Source organism: Adelges cooleyi, unplaced genomic scaffold, assembly GCF_023614345.1.
Source record: "Adelges cooleyi isolate 19-005CV unplaced genomic scaffold, UGA_ACOO_1.1 ACOO_flye_CR_arks_rails_tigmint_CR_PRNA_1, whole genome shotgun sequence".
NCBI lineage: Eukaryota > Metazoa > Arthropoda > Insecta > Hemiptera > Adelgidae > Adelges > Adelges cooleyi.
Genome location: NW_026095751.1, coordinates 3910135 through 3931378, shown reverse-complemented (window position 1 = coordinate 3931378; position 21244 = coordinate 3910135). Strand labels below are relative to the sequence as shown.

General features: G+C 31.4%; 1 protein-coding gene across 1 annotated transcript; it reads left to right on the top strand.

Moving 5' to 3' along the window:
• Positions 1-1965: 1965 nt before the first annotated feature.
• Positions 1966-20431, top strand: LOC126835763 (zinc finger protein 501-like; the record flags this gene model as incomplete). The annotated part of the gene is made up of 4 exons (XM_050568564.1): positions 1966-2457; positions 2710-2865; positions 17983-18580; positions 20316-20431. Coding segments are annotated over 4 exons (1362 nt in total), but the record flags the coding sequence as incomplete, so codon positions are not given.
• Positions 20432-21244: the final 813 nt, after the last annotated feature.

Below are 21244 nucleotides of genomic sequence, written 5' to 3'. Positions count from 1 at the left end.
CTCACAATCTTGTTTGTCGTTTCGGGTGGAATCTTGCAATTCAAAAAGACTTATTTCTCACTCGCCAGCAAAAATTACTCGTGGTGCGTTTGGGCGTGAACGGTGCTCAGATATGAGCGGTACCGGGTTCAAACCCGTTCCCATCATTACACTGTTTTGCATTTTCTTACAATTTTTTTTAACCTAAGTAGCAATTTAAATTGTAAAAAATCTAAAAGTTTATAGATTTTGATAAGGCGGAGGGCTCAAATAGTATGACCTAATCCGCCCTATGGATTGAAATGTTAAAGCGCTTAATCCACAACAATACTGTTAGCAAAACAACGTAACACACAAGAAAATAATAATACAACAGATAAAGGCGCAACGACCAAGTCGATAGCGGGCGGTATTTAGATAACAAAAACGAAACACGTTTTATCCCCTGGTCGCGGTCAAAGTAAGGCCGATATCGTACCTCGCCTCTGGTACGGCGCGGCTAGCGTAATTTAATTTAAATCTTATTTGCTGCACGAACAGAATTATTGCATTTTAATACCATAGAATACATGTTTACCATGTATATTCATTATATAACATTATACATTTAAATATATAGATACGTACATACGAAAACAAAAAAGAACAAAATAACTAAAGTAGATTAAAAAAATTAATCTAAAAATAACGTTTTTATGCGCCTTAAAAAGTATAAACGCACTCCACCTCCCGTCACCAGTCATCCTCACTTTCAAATGAATATAACTTTTAAACGGATAAATGAAAATACATTTTTTTTCACCAATTCTTTTAGCTTCGATTCTCTGATGTGTGTTTTTTTTTATCTGTATACACTGTAACTTTTTTAATACTGGACCAATTCCTTCAAGTAGCAACTCTATAAATCACAAATTTTATCTTGTTGGTACTTTGCCTTGTTAAATCTTGCCCAAATTTATCCAATCTGTGATTCCAAATTAAACTTCAAACTTTTTCCGCATTGATAATTTGTTTGTATTTATACATTTGTACACCTTTTTTAACAATAATTTTGATCGATGATAAGTATTATAATACAAATTTAATAACATAATGATAATAACTGTTTTACTGTTTTTTTTACGGAAGTAGTACATCAGTGATTGATGAAGTTTTACTATCAACTTGTTGTTGCTTTTAAATATATCAATAGCATATCTATTAAATTGAGTTAATTTAATATTATTTTTTTTCAACAGAATGAATGATAATGATAGTATTGAGGTAGATGAAAATCATTGTATTAAAGTTGAAGTGGATGAAGTAGATGATAATTATTACTTTATAAGCCTTATAGAAGTAAAAGAAGGAGAAAATGAGTTATTGGATGTGGAATCAATAGAAAACCACGTAAACAAAACACTTTTATATGACTGCAATAATTGTCAAAAGTCATTTGCTACCAAAAAACAAATCGCCCATCATATGAGAGAATTTCACACTGAGAATGTCCAAACAAGGCTTGATGAAAGTTCAGATAAGTAAGTAAAACTGTTATTTATGATTGTGTCTCAAGCAACGTTTTTTTTACCCCCATCCCAATAGTTTTCGATACAGGTTGAATGTTGATTTCCTCAAACATAGCAACCTAAAGAAATTGACTACAGATTCAGTCTATTTTAGTCAATTTAGTGTACTGCAACATGTGTTGCTAGTCTTCAAAATTATTTGATATTCCAATATAGACTTAAATTTAACAATACAATATTAGCTCATAATTTCATTACTTAAAAATGCATGGTTTTTTTTAGAACGAGCAAAATTCTGTTGGAGGAAGATGAAATAAAAACAGAAGTGGATGAAATTGATGGGTGGTTTTTCACGACACAGATTCATGTTGAGAGAACGGAGCTGGACGACACTGTCAACGAAAAAAAATCATTGATATGCAATTTTTGTGAGGAATCATTTTCAACTAAAAAGAAAATGGCCCATCACTTGAAAAAAAAACACAATAATTTATATTCAACATCAAAGAACTGTCTCTCAAAAAAATATCAAACAAATCATCAAGTGTTCATACACAATGGTAGGAAATATGATCAATGTAATGTGTGTGATAAACGTTTTAGTTGCTCATCTCATCTCACTAGACACCTAACAGTACATAGCGGAGAAAAGCCGTATAGATGTGCTGTATGCCAAAAAACGTTCACTCAGAAGATATCCCTTAAAATACATCAGCGTATTCACACTGGGGAGAAGCCATTTGAATGCCAAGATTGTTCTAAAAGCTTCACTTGTTCTTCAAATTTAAAAAAACACCGGAGAGTGCATAGTGGAGAAAAACCATATAAGTGTAGCGTTTGTCAGAAATGTTTTGCTCAAAAGATTTCGCTCAAAATACACGAGCGAACTCATACTAAGGAAAAACCATTCAAATGTCTAATTTGTTTAAAATGTTTTACATCATCATCCAATCTTATTAATCATCAGAAAGTTCACAGCAAACAAAAGCCATATAAATGCAATGTTTGTTTTAAATCATTTGCCCAAAACAAGTATCTCAAAATTCATAAACACGTGCATACTAAAGAAAAGCCGTATAAATGCAATATTTGTGAGAAGTCTTTTGCCCATAGCTCAAATTTTAAAGCACACGAGCGTATTCATAATAAAGAGAAATGCTTTAAATGTCAAGTTTGTGCTAAAATATTCACTTGCAAGGCAAATCTCATTAGACATCGTCAGGTACACAGCGGAGAAAAACCGCATAAGTGCAATATGTGTGGCAAAGGTTTTGCCCAAAAAATGCATCTCAAGGTTCACCTTCGCACGCATACTGGTGAAAAACCTTATAAGTGCAGCATATGCGGAAAACTGTTTGCGTCAAATTCAAATTTAAAGGTGCATGAACACGTGCACTCCAATACAAAGTCATACAAGTGTAACGTGTGTAGTAAGCATTTTACTTGTTCTACCAATCTTATTAGACACCGGAAGATACACAGTGGAAAAAAACCTTATACCTGCTCAATATGTCAAAAAGCATTTACATATAGCCATTATCTTAAAGTACATATGCGCACTCATGCTGGACGGAAATCATAAAGCGTGGACGACTTTTGCTTAAAAATACCTATTTAACTGTATGACAGCATCAACTTTTTACAAAAAATAAAAAATGTGATTCACTAGCTCTTGACTTCGCTTTACCAGGAAGTGCGCCGTGACTAATTTAGTATTGGTCAGTTATAGTTCGCACAGGAAATTATTCAATCAAAATTTCTCATCGGTTTATATTTTATTTCATTAATGTAATCTTTTGTATTGAGTGTGTTAAAAAAACTCTGCTTTTCTAGCCATACACACGCATTTTATAAAATTTTATCAATGAATTATCGTCAAATAATAAGTACTACGTTTTTAAACATTTTCTGTTTATACTAGCTCGAAGACCTATTAGAAATAAATTTACTAATTTATTGGAGTGAGATATTAATTTCGATTAACAAATAATTGTATTACCTTCAGAATGTAGCCGATTTCTTTTTTACTTTACAAATTTGAAATTTTGTAATTGTGTAATTATTTTAAATTAAATTTTTTCTGCCATTATACAATTTTAAGATGACAAAAAAATAATGTAATTATTTTTGATCATATGTATTGTAACAGTACTGTATTTTTTAAAATTAAACAACATTTTTAATATAAAATTTATCTTATAATGGTCTGACGCTTCGGTGATAACTTTTTACAAAGAAAGTATTAAGATTTAAATTCACAACAAGAATATTACTAATTTATTTTATAAATAATTAACCTAACGTAAAATATTCTGATTATTAAATTGAATTCTTTCTTCTATAGTTAATTGTATTTGATTAAATTTCGATGAAAAATAAGTAATGAAATACCTCAGAGTGTTTGATCGTGCTCAACCCACCTCCCTCATTTTTTAGATTAATGGTCACTTAGTGAACACCCTGTATATTGTAATTATTTTTCTTTGAATATTATTAGTATCTATTATTAGTCAAGTCTTGCACAATCATTAATTTTGTTAGTTAGTAAGTTAAATTTGCCAAATTAAAAATTAAACAATTTTTTTTTATTTTATAAGATGGGGTCGAATCAGAAGTCGACGATTTTGCCAGCATGTGTCTTTTAATTGGACTGTTAGGAAATGCGGTGCTCTCGAAATCATTTACAACGACTGCTGAGGTTGACGATTTTAGTACTTAGTCCAGTCGACAAGTACTTAGTTCCTTCGAAAAATTCCGACTTTAATGAAACTTTGGGAAGTTGTTTATGGATGTCCAGTAGTGCTTCACCCAATTTATCCAACAAAAAAACCATGTGGAATTTTGGGGAGGGGGAAAATCCCAAAATGTTTGCACTTGTTTTGGTTTTTCGATATATTTTGAAAACGGTTAATTTTAGCTGATAATATAGAAATAGTAAATTGTGGAAACTAAATTTCCTACAATTTTTATGTATGAAATAGAATTTTCTTTCAGGTAAATTCTTTTTTTATTTTTATATTTATGTGTTATTTTAGACATGACAATTATGTTTTATTATATTTGCGGCGGACCACTAACCGTCTGGTGACAAGACCTATTGAGAGGGTGTGGAGAGGGGATGTTATTGTCAACGATAAACAAGAAATTGCTGTAGTTATATATATAAATATATAATATTTATCGCAGACAATAAAAAAAAAAAATATTTTAAAAATTTTAATTTTGGTTTTAAGAATTTTATTTGAAATGTTTATAATTTACTCTAAAACTATAAGTCTATAAATCGAATTAGTTTTCTAATAGCTTAATAAAAAATTAGGCTTTTAACCGCCACAGAGAAAACTTTAAGATTCACATTAAAATTAAAATTAGAAATCTGTCTTGCTATTATGTTTTAAAATGACTTTACGAGTTACTATTTATCAAACTAACGCCAAAACTGAGAAAAATAACTTTAAAAGTTAAAAAACTAGAAAAAAATAATATTTGAATGCCCTTAAAATTAGTTGGTGTGTATAATTTTTGTTTAAATAACTTTTCTTTTCTTGTTTCTTCTGATAATATTAATTTATGTTACTAAAATAGAATTCTCTACTATGAAAAAACACATTTTATATTGTTTTATAGCTAACTTTTTGCTTAACAAAATTTTAATAACCTAAAATATGATGTTTGATATAAATATCACACTTATATGACATAGAAATAATAACTATCTTGATAAAAAAATGTATATCCAACAGAGGGTAAAATGTACCCAGTCAATATAAATGTAATATTAATGTTCTCGGCAAAGAAGAAAAAGGTTTGTATACTATTATTTCTATCCACATAAGTTGTCAAATAACACAAGAATTATTTATTCCATTATTAACCAGTCTTTGGTTTCACTAGGTACATTATTGTTCTATTCTTAATAGGCGAATGAAATATGTAGCTTAAAATTTTACTGCTAAAAGTTACCCACAACAATTATACTAAATAATATCTACTTTAAAATTGTTGTGTTTTGATTTAATATCGTAATTATAATTCAACTTACGATTATATTGTTCTCTTTTTAATTTCCTTGCCTCGCATGGCATCTCTAAACTTAACCCAGCTCTCATCCTTAATTCCCGCGTTGTTCCTGTAATTAATGCCACAATATCCTTCATCCTGAGCTCTGGTTATACTATATAGTTTTTATTTATTAATTTTTTTTTTAACTTAACTATACTTCTTGTATTTTCTATTACATTGTTTGTAAATTTCTTTATGTACATATCACCTATTGTAACGCTTTTCTACTTTTGGTTATATAATAATTTGGAATTGTCGAGCCATCATATTTCCCAAAAAAATAGGTCACTTAAGAATCTTACAAAGGTAACTCTGGATAAAGTCTATACTAGTGAAAAAACGAGTATGTTATTTTATGTTCTCTCAAACCTTGCATGCACAGTGTACACTGTATAGACTATAGTGTAATACCCAACAGAGGAAGAAGTGAGAAACGGAATCGATTCGGTTATAGGGGAGGGAAGGGGCAAACGTATACCAATGGAAGTAGTAACCACAAGTTCATTAAATATGTTGCAAAATCAAAAACAAATATAAAAAACAGCCTTTTTAGCAGTTTTTTACAATTATGAGAAAATTTGCATTTTTTCAAAAAATTTGTATCTCAGTACCTATGTGGTCTAAAATATAATTTTATTTACAAAAATTGTAGGAAATTTGATTTTCTATAATTTGCTAATTCTATATTATCAGCTAAAATTAACCGTTTTTGAAATATATCGACAATCCAAAAAAAGTGCAAAAATTTCCCCTCCCCAAAATTCCACATGGTTTTTTTGTTGGATACATTGGGTGAAGCACTACTGGACACCCATAAACAACTTCCCAAAGTTTCAGGCATGTGACCGAAACCAACATAATATGGTAAGGGACACATCATTATCAGAATTTTATTCACAATTCAGAGTCGTTAGAATTATTAAACTATGTGTCGCATGCTAAATGTTGGGTTAAGTCACATTACGGCCACTCAGTGGCCACTTACCGGTCACCTCGTGGACGTATGTGTGGCCAGATAGAGTTGAAACGGACGCACACAAAAGATAGTCGGATGGGCGGCTTGTAGTAAAACGGCAAAAATATAGAGCGCAAGGTCGAGGATATTGGCGGTCCGTGATGGTAAAGTCAACTGGTTAATTAGATGATACGCGACGTGCATTGTCCTGTGTGTGCGACCGTTCCCCTACCTATAGTCGGGGGTGCTGTGTCAGTAGGTTTGGGACGCGAAGTAACGGTCAGGTGAAATATGAACCTCGTAGAGGTTCGACCTCGGACCTAGTCGTATAAAGTTAAGGGTTGTCAAAAAAAAAAGAAATTGAAAAGCAAAAGAAACGAAATTGTGGTACAAAAATTCCTGAAAATAAAGGTGAACCCTTAAAACTAATTGGGGAAAGCACACTTGTATTTTTGGCAGACTTCTGGTGACTTCGAATAGCTGGAAGGACATCCTTCTCATTCTAGAGCCACATCATTGTCGCATTCCTTTTGCATCGGAAAATGGCTTGCCCTATCGTTGCTTTCTTGGCATAAGCTCGAGGCAAACACGGGATACCAGGTCTTCGCAAAGTCCTCCCCAAAAATAGTGTTCTAAAATTCATATAAAACGATAATCTACACTTAAAAATTCCCTATGTATTAAGTTATCATTTATTGGGTCACAAACATTGTGGGCGTGCATCCGGTGAATAATATTTATAAAATAAAATGATGTGTAATCCTAAATTAATAGAATTTAAGTTAACTTAATGGCTCTGGGGAAAAAGCTGCATAAAAAACCAAACCATTTACAATATACACTTAAGTTAAAAAATGCACGCACCTTCAGGTGTATTTTGATTAGTTGTAGGGTAGTTTTCCGTAAACAATTTAAATTAAAGAAAGTAATTATGTCCGTCCCCAGGTCGTTACGCGGTTTTTTTTTCTAAAATGTATACAAACATTAAACATACGATACAAAAAAAAACTTACATAAATTATTTTGACGTCGGCTAATCTTGCGCCTTTGGCGTATCGTATGTCTAGGAAATGATTTATTTTAACTATAACAATCGGTCAATATATATGTATATAGTAAAAATATGTAAAACAAAGGCATTATTAACAAACAGGTTGTCTTTAAAAAGACAGTTTTAAAAGTTGACCACCGTACCGCTGCGCCTAAAACTTAATATAAAAGTCGACTTAATAAGACATACATATATATATATATATACTTAATGAAATACAGTATAATTAATTGATAAATAATTTTATATAGCCCCTAAATACACATTGCTTTGGAAAATTAACATTTAAATAAGAATAGAATCAATTATGTGGTCAGATATTTTGGGTTTGATAATACAAGCAACTCGGACGTCATTTTACGTAAGTACTCTTCAGAATTGTAAGTGTTCTCATAAGAAAAATAAAATATTTTTATTAAAATAAAAAATAAATAAACGAAACTATTTCAAAATAATTTCATATAGTTACGAAAATCAGCATGCGCAAAATTATGCATATAAAAATAAAATCGCCGTAAAAAGAAAATATTGGTTGCATCTGCACACCTTGTGTGAATAAAATAAATTCGTTAAAATCCGATTTAATGTGAACATAGTCAAAAACAGTTAATTGAAAACGAAACGCCGTGTAAAATATCAGTCATTATTTCATTAACTAATCCGAAATTATTTTATAAAGCCGAAAAATGAATACGCCGCATAATTTGTGTCAACTCGTGACCTGACATAATAGTCGTCCATTGATGTTGATAAAAATAATAAAATATTATTCAACAAGTAAAATAACCTAACCTAACCGTGTAAAAAACATGTCAACGGTAAAACCGGACGACCACCGGGGGTTAGCCGGGAAAATATTTGCCAAAATAATAATATAACAGTCAATCTGAACAAACGCAGAGACTAAAGCCGTACAAATAAAATATAGAAACTCAACGGTAACCAACCGGAAATATGTATTTATTCACTACCAAAATCGCTGATGACAATCGCGTAATAATAACAAAAATATTTAAAATTAAAAAATTCGATCCGGACGTATAAAATAAAGGTTAATTACACCTTTCTCTTAAACTACCCATATGGTCGACATTCGAAACTCAAAGATATATTGTTGTAATTTGGTGTGGTAAAAATGTTGGTCTTCAGACCATAAGCAAATAACTCAATAAAATATTGAATTTGCAGTAAAAATGCGGCACCAAGCGGCAATATCGGCAACAATGGATCTGCGGCAAAAATAAAATTGCGGCGATTCATGGCCATGGCAAAAACGGCAATCGGCAAATAAAAACAGATAAAATCAAATTCAAATTGATTATCGTCAAAGCGGCAACGTGCGGCCAAATATGTCGTTCCGATCCTAATTGCTTATTTATATTTATGGGGCAAAATACAAAGATAATTATTTTTACACGTTTGCATAATTGCATGGCACAGACCGATAATATTTACTCTTTTATATTTTTATAATATAATTTACTTTGTCTTGAGGGAAAAAAAATCACTTATTTATTTAATATTATGAAAAATAATATTAAAACCTTTTAACCAATATTATAATAAAAATTGTCCCAGAATGGGTCAGCAAAACATTGCGATCACTGGCACATACGGGTGTGTGCGTGTATATGTGTATATATCGTCTCGGGTACCGTCTGAGATTGTACATGTTACATTATTATTCTCCGTTAAAATCATGATCATCACTTTTAAATACGTTGTTTTAAATTTCTGTTCTTACGGTCAAGGAATCGTATTATAATATTTTATAATCGTGTCAAATTCAAATAATAATATGAAGTGCGAGTCGGGGATGGGTGTCCAAGGATTGTCAGAAAATAAGACTCGGACATGTCCATGATTCATTTCTGACAACGCAATAACAGAAAAAGGCATTGCCTTACAATCGAACGTTTATAATTACGGGATAGCAGTTAGTTTGAAATTATAAAACCTGCAACGGCAGTTGTCTGCCGCCAAGGAAATATGTGTTTTTTTTTTCTAGATGTATTCCTAGTAATCTTTTTACACCGTGAGAAATGAGAATTATAATTTATATTTATATTTTTAAAGACGCTACCTAACAGAAGTTAATAATTTATATATTCGCGCATAATATAATTATATGTATGATTCCCCCCCCAAAAAAAACCAAAAAATTATACTTTTACAAAAGAAAAATAGAAATTTATTTTTCCTTTTCCTTATACTGCCTCTTGGAATTTCCATCAAGAGACAGAGGAATACAGAGGAATTGGAGTTTCAACATAATTTTGAGTTCCTAGGTTATGGTCAAAGTTACCTATGTTATGTTGCTGGTTAGTGGTAAATGGTCTGCTAGTATAATTGGGTCTCTGTCTATTGCTAATACCCTTTCTAGATTGGTCATTAAAAGTAGAACTCTTACAGTTATATTCAAACTTCCTATTTCTAGTTCCATTATAATAATTATGGGTTGTCCTATTTTTCCCATTGAATAGAGCCCTAGAATGATTATTATTTAACCCACGGGGGTGTCTGTAATATTTATAATAATTAAAGTTACCCAAATTAATATTCTTATTAGCGCTATGATTACTATGCACACAATTCTTAAAATTCCTTTTACCATTATTAATCCTAGTATTCTGGCTAATCCTACTATTTTTATTATTCACATTCTTATTAGCCCTATAATAACTATTGTTGTTATTATCTTCAACCCTATTTATACAAATTCCATTATTATCATTTTTCAAAAAATCCATGTGTATTTCTTTATTATTCACATTAAGTTGTATTTTTGACTTAGCAAAGTTAACTACACCCTTATATTTAATTAGAAAATCAACTCCAAGAAGACTATTACAATTCAAATTTCGTACGACCGCGCATTGTATTTCTACAGGAATATTATTAAAATATACTTTAATAGTTGACCTGCCAACTAAATCTAATTTTGAACCATTGGCTGTATATAATTTTGTCTTCCCGTAAGAACTAATTACATGATTTTTGGGAAGCATATTTTCGTTAATAACGCTAGTAGTCGCGCCTGAGTCAACAGTAAAATGATGTGGTACATTATCTAAAACACCTATGATTACTGGATTATTCCCTTTATAATCTGCATTATTAATTACACAGCTACCTATGTTTTCTACTCGGGGTAGAGTATTATAATTTTTACTCTCTTGTCTATCATTATTCCTAAAACGCGCGTTGTAATCGTTTTCACTATGGTTATCAAAATCGTCTTCCTCACTTCTACCATAATCAGAATTACTCCTAGGTCTATTTCGTCCATATCTGCTATCGGATGCGGCGTCGTCATTATGATAACTTCTATTCCTATAATCATTATTATTATCGCGCTTGTTAAAATGTTTACCTTCACCGTTACCATTAAATGTACTGCCATTATTTCTATAATTATTAAAATTTCTTCTATAATTACCATTACTTTTAAACGGTCTATTATTCATGTTAGCTTTAAGTTCCTCAAGCTCAAGCAAAGAAAATTTGCATTTTTTCAAAAAATTTGTATCTCAGTACCTATGTGGTCTAAAATATAATTTTATTTACAAAAATTGTAGGAAATTTAGTTTTCTATAATTTGCTAATTCTATATTATCAGCTAAAATTAACCGTTTTTGAAATATATCGACAATCCAAAAAAAGTGCAAAAATTTCCCCTCCCCAAAATTCCACATGGTTTTTTTGTTGGATACATTGGGTGAAGCACTACTGGACACCCATAAACAACTTCCCAAAGTTTCAGGCATGTGACCGAAACCAACATAATATGGTAAGGGACACATCATTATCAGAATTTTATTCACAATTCAGAGTCGTTAGAATTATTAAACTATGTGTCGCATGCTAAATGTTGGGTTAAGTCACATTACGGCCACTCAGTGGCCACTTACCGGTCACCTCGTGGACGTATGTGTGGCCAGATACCAAAAAATCATGTTACATATCAATTCACCAAGATTTTTTCTCCCGATTCCAAAACTGAAATTATTTTTTTCGTAAGTCAATTTTTTAATGAGCTACGAGTTCTATTTTAAATAATTTTTAAATTAAAAAAAAAATGAATACAATTTTTTGTACCCATAATACTTCCTGAATGTCTCATTTAGGCTCGGTAGAACTTTACATTACACCCTGTATATATATATATATATATATATATATATATATATATATATATATATATATATATATATATACATATATAATATATAAATATATTATATATCATAAGAAAATATGTACATAAAATGAATTTTTTATGTCAATAAGATTTATAATATTATCCATATTATCAATTATTTCAATGTATTTCATAATAAATAGTTTTGCTCATGATTTAATGTTTATATGTTGTTATAAATTATATTTGATATTATAAATGTAAAACAAATGGCATTTATTTCTCTTGAGTTTTACTGCATCCAATATATATATATCTGTTATAACTTGTATACATCTAACCAAATTACTGGCCATCCCATACAAATAACATCAAATTATCAGTATATAATCTTGTAACGGACCTACTTGTCTAGCTGGCTAGACTAGGCAAAGTGGCCGTCGATAAGGCTAAAATAGACGGATCCCCACTGGAAAACGGTTGGTTAGGCCGTTGTCTACGTCTAATTGGCCTTAAAGTCTCCCTTATTAACTTAATATATCGCCCGAGGAGCTAGAACGGGCGGTCACACTGTTAAATAATCTAACTCTCAGCTGCAGGCTACAAGATGTTTTATTCTAAATTAGGGTTTCTAAATAAAATACAAAATTATACAATATATATATATATATACTCTGACCTGGGTTGGACGATGAAATGGTTGGTCAAAGCGGAGTTGAAACGGACGCACACAAAAGATAGTCGGATGGGCGGCTTGTAGTAAAACGGCAAAAATATAGAGCGCAAGGTCGAGGATATTGGCGGTCCGTGATGGTAAAGTCAACTGGTTAATTAGATGATACGCGACGTGCATTGTCCTGTGTGTGCGACCGTTCCCCTACCTATAGTCGGGGGTGCTGTGTCAGTAGGTTTGGGACGCGAAGTAACGGTCAGGTGAAATATGATCGTTACAATCTGAAAGATCTTCAAGCGACAATTCGTTTGTGTAATTTTGCTATGAGAACTTGCCTATTGGTAGCGAATGACTTTTTACATAATTTGCACTCAAAATTTCTCACGACTCGCTGCTTTGGTTGTACTTCCAACAACTCGTTATGATCCTCTTCTTCTACCTGTATAAGACTAGTAGTAAACATAATCATCAATTTCAACTTTAACACACATTTAATCCTCCAATTGAATACTCTTCATCACAGAGTATAAATAATATTACATCAATACCTGTGATCTGACTCTTACTATATTAAAATATAGTAAATACTAATGTATGACCTGACGGCTTCAGAACATCTTGTGATTAGTATCATAATTATTCATTATATTATAAATAAATAATTAAATAATCTATACATAAAGAATTCTCAAATGCCTATTTGTACTGCCGTTGTTTTATCATTTATCTGGTATCTACAATTATAAAGTTCCTGAAGAATTAAAATACGGTTTTATTATAATTTTATAGAACTCTACTTTTTGTTGTAAGATAACAACGATTGCCCTTTTACCCACCTAGAGGCTTTTTCATTGTGCTGGAAAATTACATTTGTGAGTGTACAATAAATTCAAATGATAATAATGTTTCTGTTATTCATTTGTTCGAACGCATTTCTAGCAATTAGCGTAATCAGAAAATATTTCCAAATGAAAACTTGATAGAAGGAAGGAAAATCGATAATATTCTCTACGCTAGCAAGAACATCACAACATTTTATTTTAATTTAATATTTTTCATTTAATTATTATCATTTGATACATAATTGTTTCTCTCTTGGTCCATCTACATAGTTTTTTATTAAGAAGCTTGTTTTATATATTTCTATGTTAATTATTAACCTTTTTTTTCAAATTAATTATTTGTCAATTTTTAAGGTGGATAATCCACATTGACCACAGCCTTTTGCACTTTGTATAGTTATTATCACTCTTATCGTTATCACTTTGATTCCTTATCAATGCCAGCAGCTGCTTTTTATACAATAACAATTTTTATAACTGTTTAGTATGTATTCGTTTTTAGCATTTTATTTAACAGCTATATTTATACTCATTTTTAGTACTATTTTTTAATAGTTTTTACTAATTTGTATCGTTTAACAAACAAGTATATTTTATGATAATGTATAAGTTACGAACTAGTTACACTGTATTTTATTAAATAACTGTCAGTATTTGATTAAAAAAAAAAATGCGTTATGTAAATAATATTATTTTATATAAAAATGTAATTACATATAATACGTGATAATATAATTCCAAGGAGTCTACCGTCGACTACATCTTTGGTATTCGCTTACTAGCGTCTAGCATCATCTCTCTCGCACATATCTTGGTACGGCCGCTCTTCCTCTCTCTCTCTACGCGCCGTCCATTTTTGTTAGGTATATGGTTAAATGTATACAAAATGGGGTTCGTCAAGCGCCCGCCGTCGCCGTTGTCGCCATTCATTTGAGCGTTGTGTTGCCGAATGCCAAACTTGGTATCGATTGTTACACTCGGGGGGTGAGAGCCGAGAGTCGAGAACGGCCACACCCCAGTGTATGTGGTACTGTGTTTACTGTATGACGTGTGTACTGTATACTTATTACTCGCTGATTTATTGTAATTATTGTACTGTTCTCTGCCGATTTAATTATAAAGTGTTTTTGTGGTGATTATTATTTATATTCTTATCGTTCGCCGCTTTGCATTGTACGCGATATTAAAACACGCAGGTATGTTTAATAAACTAATAAATTAAATTATTTCAAAGAGACGGTGTGTTAACCTTAAGTTAACATCGCCTTCTACTGAGTAACTTTTATGATGTTACGAAATAATCTTTTTGAAACGGAGAAAAGATCACTTAGTTTAAGTAAGCTGATATTATCGTTGCGTAAATCGTTTTGGATTAGAATCTGTCTAGAGTAAATAAAAATACACTAACGGTATGGCTTCGAAAATATAAATTATTACACTATTATAATTTGGATAGAAATTTAAACTATTTATAAGTCTGTGATGTTGAAATCTGAATTATAATTTTTTTATTGAGACGTTTTCCCTTATCTATGTTATACATTTACTTAACCTGGCCTTTCCCTTTTTATTATTATTATTTATAACGTTTTTATGAACTCACAATCTTGTTTGTCGTTTCGGGTTATTATTTATATTCTTATCGTTCACCGCTTTGGATTGTACGGGACAGTGAAATCTCGCAGGTATGTTTAAGAAATATATAAATTAAATTATTTCAAAGAGACGGTGTGTTAACCTTAAGTTAACATCGCCTTCTACTGAGTAACTTTTATGATGTTACGAAATAATCTTTTTGAAACGGAGAAAAGATCACTTAGTTTAAGTAAGCTGATATTATCGTTGCGTAAATCGTTTTGGATTAGAATCTGTCTAGAGTAAAAAAAAATACACTAGCGGTATGTCTTAAAAAATTTAGATTATTACACTATTATAATTTCGATAGATATTTAAATTAGTTATAAGTCTGTGATGTTGAAATCTGAATTATAATTTTTTTATTGTGAAGTTTTTCCTTATACATTTACTTAACCTGGCCTTCCCTTTTTTTAAGATTTTTTTTTTCTATAAAATTACAGTGTTTTTTATGCAGTTAACTTATTTTTTCTCGTTGTATAAATATTATATCTTACGTCCAGCAATGACCTAAGGTATTCAAGTCTGTGGAACTACTAAAATCTCTAATTTAAACAACCATCAATATTTTCAATCAATAAAGCCGACGTCCCATCACAAACGCTCCCTGGTATGTAAGTAACCGAACCCTACACAATGAACTCAACATACCAATGCTAACAACTCTTGGTTCCTACCACTATAAAAAATTCCATACGAATGCTCTCAACCACTCTAATTCTCTTATATCTAAGCTAGCTTCTCTCACAATTCCCGACAATCCTCCTCGCCGACTAAAACGGAACTGGCCAAGCGATTTATTCAACACTTAACATACAATTAAAAAACAGTATATAAAAAGTACTAATCCCTTTTTTTAAATAACATTTACAATCTGTACATACAAAATATACAATAAGAAAATATGCTAACAATGTAATAAATGACTTGTAGACTATGAGTAAGGAAGCTATTGTTATATGATGACCACGTCATCATTATAGGTTACATGTTTTTTAAATAAATGCGGGCAGTGCTTCCGGCGACTTGAGACTGATGACCAAACGATTAAATTAACAATAACGCTGAATTGCAAATTGTAAAAATATATAAAAGTCAATAAGAGTCAATAACATTTTGTCAGTCGACTTTACCAGAGCTATATGTCATCAGTCAAGAGTAATCGGTTGTCGCTGTCCGTCTACAAGTTTTAAGTTCGAGAGTTCGTTCATTTACACCTAGTAGTCTATCCTCTTTCCTTGTGCGCTTGTCTTGCGATTCGTTCGCATAGTGCACATTCCTTTCTTAAAGTACCCGTGTCATACGATTCGTTCGCACCTCGTACTTTATTCTTCCTTCATCTCTCCAAGTATTCGTGTCTTGCGATTCGTTCGCACCTTATACTTTCCTCTCTACACACACGTGTCTTGCGATTCGTTCGCACCGTGTGTGCTTACATTTTCTTAGGTACTCGTGTCTTGCGATTCGTTCGCACCTTGTACCTATCCTTTCCCATTCTCTAATTTTTTTTTAATCCAGTATAATCAACGGCTCTTCGACATCCGCGAAGAACCCGGACAGCTATCCGTTATACTCTAGTGCTCTGACAAACACCAGTGTTTCAGTTCAACAACCAGTGTATACATCCAGAGTCTAGAGTGTCCAAATGCCATTATATTTATTTTTGTCTTACGGCACTATCCAGTGATAGGAACCCATTACTAATCCCTTAAACTGAAAATTTAAATTCCTATTTGGAAGTAGTGTTACTGGACGCTCCCTTCATTCACGTCGTCTTGTCTAGTTTCTATTTCAGCTGATTTACCTATTGTTTTATTGTATACAGATTGTAAATATTGTCTTTATTTTAATAAAAAAAAAAATATTTTATAAAAAAAAAAATTGGTTGAAATTAAATTTGTTCCAAAGCAATAATCGGAAGTATTAAAAAACATCAGATTGATGAAGTTTTACTATCAACTTGTTGTTGCTTTTAAATATATCAATAGCATATCTATTAAATTGAGTTAATTTAATATTATTTTTTTTCAACAGAATGAATGATAATGATAGTATTGAGGTAGATGAAAATCATTGTATTAAAGTTGAAGTGGATGAAGTAGATGATAATTGTTACTTTATAAGCCTTATAGAAGTAAAAGAAGGAGAAAATGAGTTATTGGATATGGAATCAATAGAAAACCACGTAAACAAAACACTTTTATATGACTGCAATAATTGTCAAAAGTCATTTGCTACCAAAAAACAAATCGGCCATCATATGAGAGAATTTCACACTGGGAATGTCCAAACAAGGCATGATGAAAGTTCAGATAAGTAAGTAAATCTGTTATTTATGATTGTGTCTCAAGCAACGTTTTTTTTACCCCCACCCCAATAATTTTCGATATATGTTGACTGTTGATTTCCTCAAACAAAGCAACCTAAAGAAATTGACTACAGTCAAAGTGTATTTCCCCCCTTTTTTGGTTTTTTGACTACAGATTTAGTCTATTTTAGTCAATTTAGTATACTGCAACTTGTGATGCTAGTCTTCAAAATTGTTTGATATTCCAATATGGACTTGAAGTTAACAGTACAATTTTAGTTCATAATTTCATTACTTAAAATATGCATGGTTTTTTTTAGGACGAGTAAAATTCTGTTGGAGGAAGATGAAATAAAAACAGAAGTGGATGAAATTGATGGGTGGTTTTCCACGACACAGATTCATGTTGAGAGAACGGAGCTGGACGACACTGTCAACGAAAAAAAATCATTGATATGCAATTTTTGTGAGGAATCATTTTCAACTAAAAAGAAAATGGCTCATCACTTGAAAAAAAAACACAATAATTTAAATTCAACATCAAAGAACTGTCTCTCAAAAAAATATCAAAAAAATCATCAAGTTTTCATTCACAATGGTAGGAAATATTATCAATGCAATGTGTGTGATAAACGTTTTAGTTGCTCATCTAATCTCAATCAACATTGGAGGGTTCATAGTAAAAAAAAACCTTTTGTATGTGGCACATGTCATAAGCCGTTTGCTCAGAGCTCTTGTCTCAAAGTACATGAGCGTGTGCACAGTGGAGTGAAACCGTTTATATGCAATTATTGCGATAAAACATTTCGTCAGAATATTGAGCTGAAGGTTCATGAACGAATGCACACTGGTGTAAAACCGTACAAATGCAATGTCTGTAGCAAAGGTTTTACATGCTTGACTAATCTTAATAGGCACCGAGCAGTACATAGCGGAGAAAAACCATATGAATGTTCTGTATGCAAAAAAACGTTCACTCAGAAGATATCCCTCAAAATACATCAGCGTATTCACACTGGGGAGAAGCCCTTTCAATGCCAAGAATGCCCTAAAAGCTTCGCTTCTTCTTCAAATTTCAGTAAACACCGGAGATTGCATAGTAGAGAAAAACCATTTAAGTGTAGCGTTTGTCAGAAATGTTTTGCTCAAAAGATTTCGCTCAAAATACACGAGCGCACTCATACTAAAGAGAAACCATTCAAATGTCTAATTTGTTTAAAGTGTTTTACATCATCGTCCAATCTTATTAATCATAAGAAAGTTCACAGCGGACAAAAGCCATATCAATGCAGTATATGCTTGAAATCATTTGCCCAAAACATGCATCTCAAAGTGCATAAACGCGTGCATACTAAAGAAAAGCCGTATAAATGCAATATTTGTGAGAAGTCTTTTGCCCATATCTCAAATTTAAAAGTACACGAGCGTATTCATAATAAAGAAAAATTCTATAAATGTGAAGTTTGTGCTAAAAGATTCACTTGCTTGTCAAATCTAATTAGACATCGTCAGGTACACAGCGGAGAAAAACCGCATAAGTGCAATATGTGTGGCAAAGGTTTTGCCCAAAAAATGCATCTCAAGGTTCACCTTCGCACGCATACTGGTGAAAAACCTTATAAGTGCAACATATGCGGAAAACTGTTTGCGTCAAGTTCAAATTTAAAGGTGCATGAACGGGCGCACACTAATGCAAAGTCATACATGTGTAATATGTGTAGTAAGCATTTTACTTGCTCTAGCAATCTTATTAGACACCAGAAGATACACAGTGGGGAAAAAACGTATAGTTGCTCAATATGTCAAAAAGCATTTACACATAGCGATTATTTTAAAGCACATATGCGCACTCATGCTGGACGGAAATCATAAAGCGTGGACGACTTTTGCTTAAAAATACCTATTAAACTATATGAGAGCATGAACTTTTTACAAAAAATAAAAAATGTGATTCACTAGCTCTTGACTTCGCTTTACCAGGAAGTGCGCCGTGACTAATTTAGTATTGGTCAGTTATAGCTCGCACAAGAAATTATTCAATTAAAATTTCTCATCGGTTTATATTTTATTTCATTAATGTAATTATTTGTATTGAGTGTGTTAAAAAACTCTGCTTTTCTAGCCATACACACGCATTTTATAAAATGTTATCAATGAATTATCGTTAAATAATAAGTACTACGTTTATAAACATTTTCTGTATATACTAGCTCGAAGACCTATTGGAAATGGATTTACTAATTTATTGGAGTGAGATATTAATTTCGATTAACAAATAATTGTATTACCTTCAGCATGTAGCCGATTTCTTTTTTACTTTGCAAATTTGAAATTTTGTAATTGTGTAATTATTTTAAATTAAATTTTTTCTGCCATTATACAATTTTAAGATGACAAAAAATAATGTAATTATTTTTGATAATTTGTATTTTTATCTTCATGGAATTAACCAATTTGTAATCGACCGTGAAATGTCAAGTATATTAAATTCCCTTTCACAGCTGTACACTACACAGCTGATTTTTTATAGCATCAGTTTTAATTGACAGTAAACGTCAAACATAATATTAAATTATAATGTATTATAATATAATGAACAAGAAAACTGTAAGTAAATACATTAAACAAGCGTGTCACAATAAATTGATAAATATATATGCACAAATTATATAGTTAAATTGTAAAATCATATATGAACATTTATTCAACAGTACTGTATTTTTTTAAATTAAACAGCATTTTTAACATACAATTTATCTTATAAAGGTCCGTCGCTTCGGTGATAACTTTTCACATTGATTATTTTACAAAGAAAGTATTAAGATTAAAATTCACAACAAGAATATTACTAATTTATTTTATTAATAATTAACCTATCGTAAAATATTCTGATTAATAAAATGAATTCTTTCTTCTTTGGTTAATTGTATTTGATTAAATGTCGATGAAAAATAAGTCATGCTCAACCCAACTCCCCTATTTTTTAGTTTATTGGTCTCATTTAGGTTGGACTTAATGAACACCCTGGATATTGTAATTATTTTTCTTTGAATATTCTTACTATCTTTTAATAGTCAAGTCTTGCACAATCATTAACTTTGTTAGTTAGAAAGTTAAATTTGTCAAATTAAAAATAAAACAATTTTTTTTTATTTTATAAGATGGGGTCGAATCAGAAGTCGATGATTTTGCCAGCATGTGTCGTTTAATTGAATTGTTAAGAAATGCGATATTCTCGAAATCATTTACAATGACTGCCGAGGTTGACGATTTTTAACTTGGATCATAACAGATTCGAAAAATAAACTTAGCCGCAATGTAGCTACCACTATTTTGATTGGCTTACTCTAATGGGAAAGGATCTGAACCGTTTTTCTTTCGTTCTAAGTTATCTTCTTCCTATCATCCACGTAACTCCTTAGTGATTATATTTGATAATGATGTTTTATGCTTCATTTAGAAACTGGGCAAGTGTTAAGCAATACAAAACAAAGAGCAGTGTTGCTCATAAAAGTAGGAGTGAATTGAGGTTATAAACTAAAGAAATAGCAGATTTTGCCACCATGTAGAGATCACTACTTTGACAGGATGACTTTTTTGGATGGGGGTGTCTAGAACTTGGCCCTTTTTAACTGTTACGTTTTTGTTGGAGATATCATTCCTTTTTTCTGGCTTCATCATCGTGGGCGTCGTGTTTTTACAAAGCATTGGTGGGAGCATTTTGAATTTTGGGAACAGTTTCGACGGCGCGGAAATCTGCGGTTTATTAATAAAAACCTGTGCTAAACTAATCAAGGAACATTCATGCACGTCACATCATAAAGCGGCATTAACTTTGAAAAAATTGCAACTTTCAAATTTGTCCCTTCAGTCACACTATAAGACCTGCCTTTGTGCCAAATTTCACGTTTCTACCTACACGGGAAGTGTTTTATTATTTTGATGATGATTATGAGTGAGTGAGCGAGTAACAGAAATGAAAACTTTGAAATTCTTCCCTTTTGAAAAGACTTACTATTAAGGACTCAAATTTTCACATTGTCCTTAGCTACTTAAGTTTAATCTATGTTTCAAATTTCAAAAGCTTATC